Below are 14,453 nucleotides of genomic sequence, written 5' to 3'. Positions count from 1 at the left end.
TTTTGTACAATAATGCCAATAAGAAAACCACCTTCTCCAGACTCTTCAGGATTTCCGTAGCTGCAGGATTTACGGGCTTAAATGTACGATTGTATTTTACCCTTGGTTAGTTTATACAGAAATCCCAATTTAATGGTGTAACACCAGCACCGGGAGAAAGGTGTATTATCTAGGTGGCCTCAGTGGCTGTCTAGAGTGTGTTTGTGTGTGTGTATGTTCGTGTGTGACAGGATGAGATGGGCCGCGGTCCAGTGATCACGCCATCTCTCTCACTGAGCCATGCTACTGGCTGTCTGAGAGTGTCAGATACCGGAGTAGACGCACACACTCCCACTCCCACACAGAAAAAAAACAAATAAAACACACTGGAATGGATATGTTTGGATGTGGGAAAGAATGCGACATCCGTTTTGTGCAGGTAGATGAACACCTCTCCGATATGCCTTCAGGAGGTAACGACGTGACATTTACCAAAATGCCCCTTTCGTGTCACCTTGCTCACCGTAAAAAAAAAAAAAAAAATCCATTTTCCACCACCTTGTCTGCTTTCCTACATCTTTAACTGGTGTTAAGTCAAGCTGACAGCTCAACTAGTCTGTCTGAAGGTCAGAGTCTTCGCTGCGGCTCGTAGCTGTTAAGCTACCTGCGGAGTGTGTCTCTTTCCTCGTTGTACACGAGTGAAGTGACACGCTCTTGCACATTCCTGACAGCGCAGAGGGCGCTGCATGACTGTTAAAAGGGCACATTGTATAATAGCTAATATTTCGTGTTTAGTCAAGACATCAATACGATTTTTAGTGTGTTACAGACAATTTCAGACTAATACTAGCAGACTGTGTCAGCAGAGTGGAGTCGTGCTGCAGAAAGCCGCTTCTTAGAAAAATCAGAAACTCTTTCACCCAAAGGTCGCTCCTTCCACATTGCCCTATCCTACCAGTGTAGCAGACATGTCATGCTACAGCAAACATGGATAGAAACGTTGATAAGATAAGTGCCGTGAGTGTACATGTGGATTTTCCCATGTAATTCTTTTCAAGGGATTTGACGGACCATTTTCTGTCATGCATGAACGGGAAGCAGGCAGGGAGCGTAATCCAGAGTGGAGTGACTGCGCTGACTGTGGAGCAGAAATTGCAGCCACTCCACTCACATAATCCAAACTCCAGGGTGCTAATTACATCCGGGCTTGATCCTGATTGGCTCCACTTATTAATGAACTATTGAATTCTTCTAATCAGACCGGTTTGCAGACGCCACAGGACTGCTGTGCCAGTGACGACTTTAGGGTGTTGTGTGAATTCAGGTATGGTCTAGAAACCGAAACATGCATGTTGCATTACCTTCACAGTCTGGAGAAAGCAGCAGAGACAATGGGGATGTCATTTCCTGTTCTGTAATTGTGTTATTCATTTCCAGCGGTTGGATTTACCTACACATTTACACAAGTAAGTAGAATAATGAGGTATTTAAAGTTTACTTGAGTATTATCGTTTTATACTTTACACTTTCTTTCTTCTACACTACTTTGCTAAAATATGTTTTTACTGCCGGCCACGTTCACAGCAGTACATTGCTTTGCTTCTGTGCAGTAACTCCTGTCTGCTTCTCCAAACTGGGGGAGTGCTGACCGTCATCTATACTGTAGGTAATACACTGACTATAGACACCTCATACAACCCCACTTCAAAACACCCAAACTATCCCTTTAAACTACGCAAATGTTACTAAAAATATTTGCAAGGCATGGTATCAATGCTTTTACTTTTGATACAAAGTACATTTCACAATTAACACTTATGTACCAGCTGATCTGGAGTCTGTCGTCCAGCTGCCATCTATGAGAACCGTGAGTCAATCACTTGCGAACTCCGGGCAAACGGTCAAACTAGGCGGCGCTGATCAAATATGAATCAATATTCTGTTAAGTTCATGCCTATTTCTCGCCTCAAATGTTTTCAGAAACACCTTGTAGTGTACTGTTAAGCTGTAAACTGAGAATAGATTGTGACCCGGCAACCATGTTGAGACCAGTTGAGGAAATACCAAGCACCGCTCACCAGCCAGAGCACAGCCAATAAGAACGCTCTCTCTGATTTGACCTGTGATTGGCAAAAGTCTCCCGTCGCAGGATGGATTTTCATCCCGTGACGGGAAAACAGAGCTATGAGGAGGTGCAATAGTCTAATTATCTCTCAGAGCACTTTGGCCCAATGATGCCAAAAATATTCTGTTTATTTAACATTTCTACAGTACTTTTTTTTAATGCTTTTAGGGCTGTACCAAATGTCTTTTTTTTCTTATATTCAAAGCTTCTATTGAGGTTTTCAAATGAAGCCTTTGAATGTTTAATGTTTTCGATGCAAACAGTTTTGTTTATTTATCTCACTGCCATGAAAAAAATGTTGTTTTTGAAAGGCTAAACGCCAGTAAATATGGATTGAAGCAGAATATTTTATTAGATATAGACATGCTGGGAATTTTGGAAATTACATCTATCTTGTTTTTTTATACATTTTGACTTTTACATGCAAGTCATTAATAATAATAATTTGAATGTCGACGTTACGAATGAAGCTTTTATACTATTCAGAACCCTAGTATTTTTACAATGTAGTAGTGCTACCTAGGTAAAGGATCCGAGTACTTCCCTCCACCACTTATTATTTTGCAGTGAATGACATGAAATTGAGCTTTGAAGTGCCTTTCAAAGAATAATGCAATTGTGAATATGCTGTTCTCCTAACTACTCAAACAACAGCAGTTTAAGTGTGTTGTCATGGTACACTTTCCATGTATGCAAAAGCAAAAATGCAAGCATGAAAACACCCTCAAAATGATTTTATGTGAGGTGTCTAGCCAATAGCTCATGTTGTCTGAGCAGATATAAAGTCTTCAAGTTCTTAAGTCAAAAAGCTTTTGTCCAACAAGCTGATGACTCATGCAAGGACAGGTGTTGGACACATTTTCACATTTTCAGGGGTTTTCTCTTCAGGGTCGTTGACTGTTAAACAAGACACGGACTTCCTCTGGAACGGCTATGGCACCTCCTACGCTCTAAATAGAAGCTATGCTTTAACTTTTTATACAATGCGACGTGATTCATTTCCACCCCATGAATGGAAAAATGGTGGCATTTGAGTCACGAGTGACGTCTGGGTGAATCACATCTATTACGCAGCCAGCGACACTTAACTTAATCTAACGTCCGCCTCGTTTTCTTTCCTCATGAATCACTCTAAAAAACAATTTTTTAGCCTCATGCAGGTATAACCGCAACATTGTGTTCATGTTCACATCACTGGCCGTACTAGAACGGGGAGTGAGTGAGCAAAAAAAAAGCAAGCTGAATGAAAAGGGATGGAAATGCACTCAAACTTTCATATCTTATATTACTCGCAAAAAATGAATCAACAACATTAAAAGATGTTTTTTCGGTTAGTGTCAAAACATCTTGTTCTTAACACGAAAAGATACAGATATAAGGGCATGCCGCTGCATGTTTTGCAGCATAAAAGTCTGCCAAGAGCATCTGTCCTTGTTAGACCAATCCCTCCCTGAAGCAAACAGAAAGTGTTTTACTTACATTGGTACAGAAAACCTCAAAGGGGACATTTATTATATAGCATTTTCTATCTTTATAGCCCAGCTGGCTGGCACATCAGGGTACTATTACTTGGCTTTGGAGGGTATCCATCACTTTAAAATGATTTTTATCACGAAGGATTGTCTCTGGTGGGGGAACAAATTAATAAGATAAGCTTCTGATATTTATCCTGCCACTGTATATCTTATCTGTTCATACAAGACTTTTGCCCCCTGTAGTATATCTGTATCTGCCCCTCCAGGGGTTATTTACAGTAAACGTGAAAATGTCTTTCTCTCTTTATTTTCCACTCTGTCTTTCTCTTTCTTGTTCTGCACCCTACGTTTTCTCTTCCACTGCTTTGTTATCACATCTTTTGCCATTTACCTCTCCTCCCTCAGCTTCTCAGTCTACTGGGCAAACCTTATCAGCGCCTCTCATAGGCTTATAGAAATACAGATACTACTGCAATAGCATACACCGTGTTGTTCTTTTCCCCTTTTAAAGTTGCAGTTGGTAACTTTGAGCAAATATGATAAAAAGTTGTTTTTATAAAACTGAAACTGTATCATGACAGTAGTGCAAGAGACAGATAATCTGTGAAAAAAATCATGTTCATGTGTGTCCCTATAGTGCTCCTTATGCAAGATTTCACCACCCGAAAGAAAACCACCAATCATTGCTCGGGAAACTTACAAACTCCGATCAAACGGTCAAACTAGGCAGTGCTGATCAAATGTGAATCAATATTCTGTTACTCTAATGCCTATTTCTTGCCTCAAATGTTTTCAGAAACATCTTGTAGTGTACTGTTTAACTGTAAAATGAGAAAGTTTGTGACCCGGCCTCCATGTTCAAAACAGTCGAGCCAAAACTAAGCACCGCCCACCAGCCGGAGCAAGGGGAAACTCCAGATGTGGTTTGGATCAGATTTGCAAAAATCGTATTTCATGTGTTTTCTTTTGTTATTTTTTGCTGTACAGACTTTCTAGAATCTATCTGGATACAATCTGGATATTCTCAAAAAATAGATTTGGGCTGGCAGTATAAACAAGGCCCATGTAGGTAAAGGCACATCAAAGGTGACAGGGTTACACCGCTACAGCTTTGAAGTTGTGCTGGGAGGCACAATAGTGATGTGTGTTGTCTGGAAGCTCTGGTCCCCATGTAGGGAAAAGTTGTGATGAAATCAGGTTTACACACCTATAGCTTTGAAGATTAACTAGCTTGCTGACTACAGTAATCTAGCCCCACGTTACTTCCAAGGCCAGTAGCATTTCAGTGTGGTGTGCACTTTAGTGGGGTTCCTATAAATGTGCCATTGCTCTGCTGCACCATGTACAGTATACTCCAGTGTCCCTTTGTGCTATTTTATAAATATAATGGTAAGTGATGTGCCTTGAATGATTTTTTTCCCCACAAGACCAACTGAATGAATGACCAAAACGTATGCTAGCAAATAGAACCAAGTGATAAATAATAATAATAATAATAAACAGATCTGTAGTGTGACCATCAGGATGATGAGTGTGTCTATGGTACAGCCCGATCAAAGCCTGTGAAAGCAAATGGAGAGAGAGATTGGAATGAAAGTAATAATAAATACATAAAATAGCCAAGCAGAAAAGCCGGCGATGACTTATTAACCCTATTTGAAATAAAAAATAATTAAACCTCTGATTTATCATAATGGAATGCTAATCTTTCTACATTATTAGATTAGTTTTGTTTCATTTTTCATCCATACCATACATTATTTATGTCAGCATATTTAGTCAATAAATATTCTAATCATGCAGAAGAACATTGATCTTGGGACATTTTACATATTCTGCAGTCGTAAAGATTTGGCAAGATTCCTTTAAAGCCATTTACAGTTGGGAATTGATAGAATCCATCTTCCATACACTGAGGTCATTTATATACATCGCATATATACAGTACATACACACATGCATACACATATCACTCTTAAGTCATTATCAAACATTTCAATTGTTAAAAGTTGACAATTTCTTCACATACAAGCGAAAAATGCATTTTGAATTATTTTTAATGTAAAGATGAAAATGAAAAAAATGCTTTTTTAACCCTTTTAGAGCATCCCCGGTCACACTATGCACCTATTTAACAATATATCCGTATTTTTTATATCCAAATCCAATCATCTTTTCTTCCTGTAACGTGTGACGTATGCTTACGTAAGCTAGTACCAACCAGTTTTAACCAATAATACCATGACATCCATCCATCAATCAATTTGCAACTTTTAGACAAGGGAGGTGTGTGTGGAGCCACAGTCCTCTGTACATAGCTCTGTATCGCGCTACGTTCTAAGCCCGCACACGTTTTAGTGGTCCAATCACATGCAAAGGATTTGATTTAAATCTCTCTTGTAACTGTACACCACTCAAATATTCCATTTCACTGGGGAATATGTCACTGTATCGAGCTAAAAACGTTTGCAGTAACAACCGTTTACAATCAGCTGTTTGTTCGTGTCCCGTGTTCACAATGTTCAGTGTCATTTTCACTGTACAAACTTAGAAGTTGTAAGCCCAACCATGTAGTTCTTTCCTAAACCTAACTATAATGGTTTTATTGTGTTGTTATGTAAGGTTGGTAAGTTGTTACATTATTATTTATACACAAACTATGATATTTTTTCTAACCTTAACCAAGTAGTTTTGTTGCCTAAACCTGACCAATCGTTTCACAATGTTAACCACATGGCATTGCATATCTGCAAGGGCGATACAAGGCTGATATGAAACGTATTTATGAAATGTATATTTGGTTCTGAAACGTTGACATTCAATGCGTGGTTTGCAAAAGCGTCCAATGCCAACATTTTTTCTGGCGACTGGGTTGCCACCTGACACATTTTCATATTGGCAGAAAAACATGTAATGTTGGTTCAACTTGTGCTGTGAGCTGTTAGTTATGATTTACCACTTACTCTATGGAGAAAATACACCCCCAAACACCAGCACAGGTAGAAGTTGGACAAGTATAACCAACCTACTGTGTGTTAATTAGGGGGGTTCACATGCTTGTCTGATACACCTGGAGTTTTTGTTCAAATAACAACATTGCCTGGTGCACCTTAATTAATGAGGATCACACACTTATTTGACCTCAAATTACTCTCCGTTTGTATTTGAAATTCCCCAGTAACCCCCTCCATCTATTACATATTCACCATCCATGTGGAAGTCCCTTATCTGACAGCTGCACACCTGTTTTACCACATAGCCTGGAGGAAAACATCTGCGTAAATATCTGGCCAAATTGTTTTCTTTCTTTTTTTGCTCTTCAACTTGTCATCCATCTTTGTGCAGTTGCTATGTGGATTGTAGTGGTTGTACAAATTAATTAGGCCTTGATCTACAATCTTGATTGTTTATTTTTTTGTGGCTACTTATCTTTTTTTTAGCATTTTTTAATCTTTTGGGGCAATAACAATTTTACTTTGTTAATGTGTTTATATGATCCGGCCCCAGATAAGTGGAAGTTAATGGATGGATGGATGGATGGAAAATATGTTTTACTTATGTGTTTTAACACCATTCAAACATCAACATTTTTCAAGCAGCTGCTAATTGTGTGGATTCCTGCGAACAACATCTGGCTCCAAACTTGCTTGGTCATACTGGAAGTGGGTTAGCACCTAGCTGGTGGTTTCTACAATACCTCACCTGCCATAATATTCTAGTTATCTGATGACAAACACCTCTATAAGTCATCAGCTTTTTCCTCTTATGAATGATTTTTTGCTTGGCCAGCGACTCTGCTGCCACCATAAGTCCATAATAATCATGCAATAGATTCCCCGGAGGGTTTCAATGTCTAGCTTGAGAACCGCTAAAGCTTTTCTGTTTCTCATCTGTCAGATCGCTTTCTGGCTTCAACACTATTGACAGCACTTCCTTCCAGGTGAGCTCATCCAACAAGCACCATAATACCACAGCTCTAATACCAAACCGAAGGCAGTCGCCTCACTGCAATGGAAATGTCTGAAGCGGCTGAAAGTGACAGCAGGGTGTAAGACGAGGGTTCCCAACGTGGGGGTCACAAGAGAAATCTTAGGGTTCAACAGATGATTTACTAGGTAGGAAATAAACAAATCTATAAACAAACTATCTTTAAATAAATTTAGAATTTTACCTTCCAGACATTTTGAGAAGCAAATATTGCTCTTTACTGGTCACAACCTATGAAAAGAGGCCATAAATAGACATTGCTTCATTTTCAGAGGCCAGAAACCCAAAACATTGGGAACCACTGCTGACGAAAAGAGCCGACAAGCTCTTAAATGAAAAAGTTTAAATGTTTATCATGACTAACCAACTTGATTTTTTAACAATGTAATGCCAGTGCTTTTGAGAGAAACTAATCTAGAAAAAGGGAACGTTTTCTTAAATGCCATATTTCATCTCTAGATTTCAAAACAAGACCTAAATGGTGGACAAGAGATGTTCACCTTCTTTCAGCCCTTTCATTGTTTCATTTCAAGTTTTATAATAACGCCACTGATTTCATTTACTTTCTTACACAATAGGATTAAGCTAACTTGTCATCATCAGTGTTTTTAGAAACAATCATTCTGTGTGACAATATGATTCCTTGTCTTAAATCAGCTTAATCTTGGTGAGACTGTTAACAAGACCTGTAAAGGAGAATTTCAGTTTCTGCAGATACAACTAGCGCAACAATAGAAGTCATATAGATGACTAGATAGAGGTTGCTAGACTTATGTTTTTGGAATTGTAGTGTCTAACTAGAGACCATCTTGCATCTTGGATAACACTTCAAACTCGGCCTTCATTTTAATCTCAACTACACACCTATAAAGTGTCATGACTGCATCCTGCATGGGTGTGACAAAATCTGATAGTGACAGTGATAGTTGTGAAAGGGAGAGAGAGAGAGAGAGGATGACATGCAGCAAAAGGGCCAGGGGGTCGGATTAAAACCCTGGGCGCTGCAGTAAGGACTCAGGCTGGGTATATGGGGCACCTGCTCTAACAAGTGAGCTACTGGGGCGCCCACCTTTTAGCTCCTCTGCTATCTTACTTGGTTTAAGTCACATCATTTCCAGACAGAGCACCACGGTTGAATTTCAGAATGCAAGCAAGTTTTTGCAGCCTAACATTGTTGAAACGGAGCAACAGGCGAGAGCCACAAGTTATCAGACTGCCGAGTGTTTGAATGCCGTCTCGCTGTCCCTCGGTGAAACACCAAAGGAGAGGAGAAAGGAGAGAAACTAGCGCTACAGGAAACACTGAGCTGAAATGAAACGACTGCACATAAATTAGGTATATAAAATGATTTGTTTCTTTCTTGGGCCACCCCCCCCCACCAAAGCACTAAACACCTGGCAAAGTACTCAAAACCACCTCTGTGGTGGTTCCCACTACAGTATGTGTCCCCAGGACCACATTTAACTATGATGACACACACACACACACACACACATACACACACAGACAGACTCGCAAGGTGAAAACAACCAGTTAATTAGTTCGGTGACTTTCTTTGTTGCAGCAGAACTGTGCCGCCACAGCAATTTGCTGGTAACAGGTGGAGATTTTGAAGTCAATGGAGCTTAAAGAGACTCACTCCGGTCCTGCACACTGCCTCACACACTCCTCCACCTAAACGTGCTACTGCACCAATGTCAAATGTTTGTCTAACAACTTCTTGTAATATAATGTCCCATGCTATATCCCTTAGGCCATTATCTTTGTGTACTTATTTTCCTGTATTACAGCAGCGATAGGGAAAATGTATGTTGTTTCAAAAGTTGTAGTTGTGCACTGTGATGTGATGCATTTATGCCTTTATTCAACCAAAGGTTCTTCTTACATCACCCCCTGTTTGATCACTCTAACTTATGTTAATATCTCTTCATTATATAACTTATTTTGAAACAATTGGAAAACTAACATCTTGTAAGCACTGTGAAAAACAGGATTTTAAGCTTTAATATTGTATAAAATTAAAATAATATGGGCCTGAAGGTCTTCATAACTTCTCTAAAATCTCATCAAATGAATTCAATTTATTATTTTCCAAACTTTCATCCATCTCATTCTCATCCCCAGGTCCCCCGACTGACTTAATAAAAATCGCATTATTCTAGAATGATATCAAACTTTAATGTATCCGAGCACTTCTCCTGTGTCTAAATGTCAGCCCTGAGGCAAAATAAGTCAAAATTGCTTTCAAAATATATAATGTCTGACTTTCAGCAACTTCCATGTGCAAATAGCAGCTTCTTCCTCTGCAGAACTGGAGGACAGTCAACTCCGACCTTTCGCCTGCACCCTCGACTCATTCATATATTTCTCTCTCCCTCAGGCGGTCTCCAGCCCCGTGAGCCCTCTGGCATTGTGAAGAGTATTACGACTTAATGAAGCAGTCATGTGCTTAGTAGAAAACAATAGATAGGGTGTGGAGTAGTGTATGGCTGTATTTGCGACAACCAAAACACTGGTTTCTAGCTTATTGGTGAGCACAAGAAACACGTAAAACAACTCCTTGCACCCACAGGTGGTGCCGCATTGAAACTCCACAGGAATCAGACTCTTTTATAGGTGAAAAAGAGATACAGGTGACAGCTCAGTGTATCTGACAACTAAACTACGCTGCCTCCACAATCAGATTAAGGTCCATTTCAGAAAGAAAAGGAAACCACTGAAATTGTTAGACTGCACAACAGAATTTAATGGTAATAGATGATGATCACGACCCTGATTCAATTTATCGCCAATCTTTATAACCTAGAGAGACACACGGAAAATTGGAAAAAGGACAATAAGTCAACATCTATTAATCCCTGTAGCGTGAATGTGATGGGGCAGTCCACACAATCCAACAGCTTTACAAAAAGTGGTTTACAAAAAAGGAATAACATTCTGATGATAAACAGATTTTTGGGATTTTTGCAGTTTACATTAGGGCTGCATGATTATGGGCAAAATAATAATCATGATTACTTTAATCAATATCGAGATCACGATTATTAATCACGATTCATTCATTGATTTTAGGGACAAATTATTTGTATTGCATTTTTACAAATAAATGAACAGAGTGCTGCTTTCCTTTCCATGTTGAGCTACATTTCTGGTAATTTACAAATCTTTGCATCAAAATAAGACGCCTAAAGGTCCTTATTCACAGTGCATCTCCTAGAAGCAAAATCAACTTGGACCAACACTTTCGGGCTTGGGAGTTGTCTGTGTGTTTGTCTTAGAACTTTAACCCTTTCACAATGTGTTTACATGTCATCAAAGTCAATTGTAACATTTTGGTTGCCAAAAAATTTTTTATTCAGCATTCAGGTGTACCTAGCTCAACCCTCTTGTGTCACTTCTTGTTCCAAAAAAAACGATGGTCAAAAACCAAGATGGAGACGGCCAAAAACCAAGATGACGACGGCCAAGAACCAAGATGACGACGGCCAAGAACCAAGATGCGGATGGCCAAAAACCAAGATGACGACGGCCAAGAACCAAGATGACGACGGCCAAGAACCAAGATGCGGATGGCCAAAAACAAAGATGGCGACAACCAGAAACCAAGATGTCGACGGCCAAAGACCAAGATGGCAACGGCCAAAATGCAGAACTCGAGGCTTCAAAACGGCAGTCCACAAACAAATGGGTGACGTCATGGCGACTAAGTCCACTTCTTCTATACAGTCTATGGGCATGACAGCTCTCCAAAAGTGAAGCCAAAACAGAGCATGCATTTTAAACATAAACATTGCAGTCGATCATGTTCATTTAATTGTGGGCAGCCAAAAAATCGTGATCGTGATTAATATTTGATTAATTGTGCAGCCCTAAGTTACATACAAACCTACATCCTTTTCCCTTTTCTCCAGCATCTACGGCTAGTCAGAGTATATCATATATTGCTGGTGTGTGTAACAGCTTGGATTAGACAAATTTCCAAACAGTGGAAACTAAACCTGTATGGGTAAATCCCCTGCCTTCACAGGTTCAAGGAACAGGGCTCTTATAAACTTGGTAAAAGGTGATATTATGTAAAACACTTGCAGACTAATCAACACTTAATATCAGCTTAAAATGAACCAAAGAAATGAAAAAACACAATCAAAAGTCTCCTCCAGCCTCAACAAGCTCATCACGTTCAAATAATCCTCTTCCTGGGACGATCACTCTGCTGATTCAGGTGTTTTGAGGAGAATCTCAGTAGGAAAGGTCAGACTCTTATGGTAATGTAGTGGTGTGTGATCACACACTCTCCATCACTCATATCTTACTGTAGCACTATAAAGTAGAGTGGCCCAGCTGCAGATTACGGCGCTGCTGCTAAATGCAATTCATCACACGTTATCCTTTCACCACACTGCTGCAGTTACTGAGTGTATATAGAGTGCGTTCGAATACGCTGCGTGCTCGTGCATGCATGCGCCTTTCGCAGATGTGTATGAATGAATGTGTGTTTCTGTGGCAAGTTGCAGACTGACATTGCTGTAAACCAAAATTCTGCATGTTGTGAGAGAAGAGCAGTCTCCCACAACGAAAGGATTATAGAGGAGATAAAGTAGAAACAGGAAGCTGAATCACAAACAGCACCTTGGAGAGAGAGGGTGTGAGGGGTGGGAAGTATTGGAGAGTGAGAGCGGTTGGGTGGAGATGACCCAGGTTTTTGAATGCGACAGGCAGCTGTTTTCAGCAAAATTGATCTAAAAACCCCACTGTATGATCCCCAGGCAACTCCACACAGTAGACGGACAAAGTTAGCAAGTAAATTGCAATGCCTGATCCTTCTATTGGTGTGATTTTACAGTTTTTCTCATTCGCTTTGACTCAATTCTTGAATGAGAATTTTTTTTTTTCAAAATAATACACTGAATGGGGAGATGGATGGGTCCAACAAACACAGGACTTTCAACCAGCAGACTGGTGTATGTGTCCCAAAAAATTTTGAGTTATTTTGAAGTTCCGTTAGTTACATGACGTGTTTTACGTATTTCTGTTACTTTGTTTGCATATGTATTTTACTTAGTTTACATACTTATTTCAAGCCCAACCATGACATTTTTTCTAAACCTAACTAAGTGGTTTTGTTGCCTAAACCTAACTTATTGTAATTTTGCTGCGTGGCATTAAATCCACTTGCGAAAAGCATAAAATGCGTTCTCATGGCACGCAGAATTTCCTTGCAATGTCGTGCTATTTAAACGTCTTCCAATGAGTTTGGGTTGACCTACCATATGGAAATGTTTGCACACGGGGGCGATTTACTTGAACTCAATAGCTACAAATCAATTTCAACTACTTAGTCTGAAAAAGTATTGGGAAAAACTAATGTATGATCAATTGTCATATTATCTCAATAAGTAGACCTTTTCAGTCTGGCTTTCAATCAAATCATTGCACAACAGCAACTTTGTTAAAACTTAAAAACAATATTTTCTCTGCCTCTAATGATAGTAAATTATGGTTCCCTACCTTGACAAGTATTGCCCCGAGCTGCCGTTGCTCTGTTGTACATCCATACAGTTAGTAGTCCCAGGTATGAGTGCCAGGGCAGGATTCTCCTGGGCTGCACTGCCCACCGCCCGCGCGACCAGCTCCACCGAGTCTTGAACGTAGTGATCCAGAGAAGGGGACCCCATGATCCCGTGCGCCAGCAGCCCCAGGGGCAACCCCTCTGTTCTCAGCTCGGCCACATTCTGGCTGTCCCCCAAAACCCAGTGAAACTCCGGGAGCGTCATCCGACTCACCAGCGTCCACAGACGCCGCACTTCGCGAATCTCGCACCCAAATGTCACCACTCCCCTTGTGGACGAAGGTTCCCTCAGGCGCTCCAACTGCCGCATGAGAGCTTGCTGCTGGTCCGACTTAGAGGAGGAAGTGGACGAAGAAGAAGAGGAGGATGAGGCAGCGGGGGAGAAGTAAGGCAAAGACGACGATGATGATGATGATGATGACGATGACTCTGCTCCTGTTGCGATGCCTGATGCCGCTCCTGAGTGTGATGATGAAGATGAAGCTGGCGACAAGGTTGAGGCGGTGGTTGTCAGATTGACAAGAGTGCCCAGGTGGAAGCGGGTATTGTTCTTGATGAGGAGGAGGAAGTCGCTAATGTCCCATTCCTGACAGAGCAGAATACTGAAGTCCAACCAGCCATTCATCATCAGCAGGTTAGAGAGGAGATGGGATGGCGGGGCCTCCACAGTCCGCATCGCCAGTTGAAAATGGAGAGGATTCTGCGGGGAGATTGTAAAAAGGGAACGGGTGAATGGGCAAGTGATTTGGGGGAAGGGAAAAGAAAGGAATTACGGAGAAGGGTGAGGAAGATTTAAGAGATCGTAAAAGTCATGGATGAGATTGAGGCATATGGGATTGGGATAGAGATGAGGGACAGTTAAATAAACAGGAGGAAATAGAGGGATTGGAAATGTAAGGGTGACCGGAGTGATAAACAAGTAGTGATGGGGAGGACAAAAGGTCGGTGAAGGTCAGTTGGATTTCATAAAGGGCAGAGAGATAGGAGAAAAACATTAGAGGATGTTTTTTGGAATGAAGGGATTGCGAGAAATGGCAAAATGAGATGGAGAAAAGGCAAAATAAGGACAATGGCGGGATGGTGGAGGAGTAGGTTAGGTGCAACATTAAGGAAGAGGGGAGAAGGTTAGAGAGGAGTGAGAATAGGAAGATGGGGCACCAGGAAGGAGAAACAGATGTAGTAGAGCGGAGGAAAGAAGGAAAGAAAGAAAGACAGAAAAGGTTATAAATCCAACTGCAGAATTACTTTCTACCCTAGAATTCAATTTGGTTCCTCGAGAACAAACACAGTCTGCTGGATATAATGGATTTCAGCCTCC

At 40.6% G+C, this 14,453-nt stretch overlaps 1 protein-coding gene across 1 annotated transcript in view; it reads right to left on the bottom strand.

Moving 5' to 3' along the window:
• grin3a (glutamate receptor, ionotropic, N-methyl-D-aspartate 3A) overlaps positions 1 to 14,453 on the bottom strand; it is a 58,864-nt gene that overhangs the window by 30,094 nt on the left and 14,317 nt on the right. The window contains exon 2 of the mRNA XM_037753678.1: positions 13,075 to 13,835. Coding sequence (XP_037609606.1) covers positions 13,075 to 13,835 — 761 coding nt within the window. The remainder of the gene's footprint in view (positions 1 to 13,074; positions 13,836 to 14,453) is intronic.

Source organism: Sebastes umbrosus, chromosome 19, assembly GCF_015220745.1.
Source record: "Sebastes umbrosus isolate fSebUmb1 chromosome 19, fSebUmb1.pri, whole genome shotgun sequence".
NCBI lineage: Eukaryota > Metazoa > Chordata > Actinopteri > Perciformes > Sebastidae > Sebastes > Sebastes umbrosus.
Note: the sequence above shows the minus strand (reverse complement) of the source record. Positions and strands in the feature narration are given on the sequence as shown.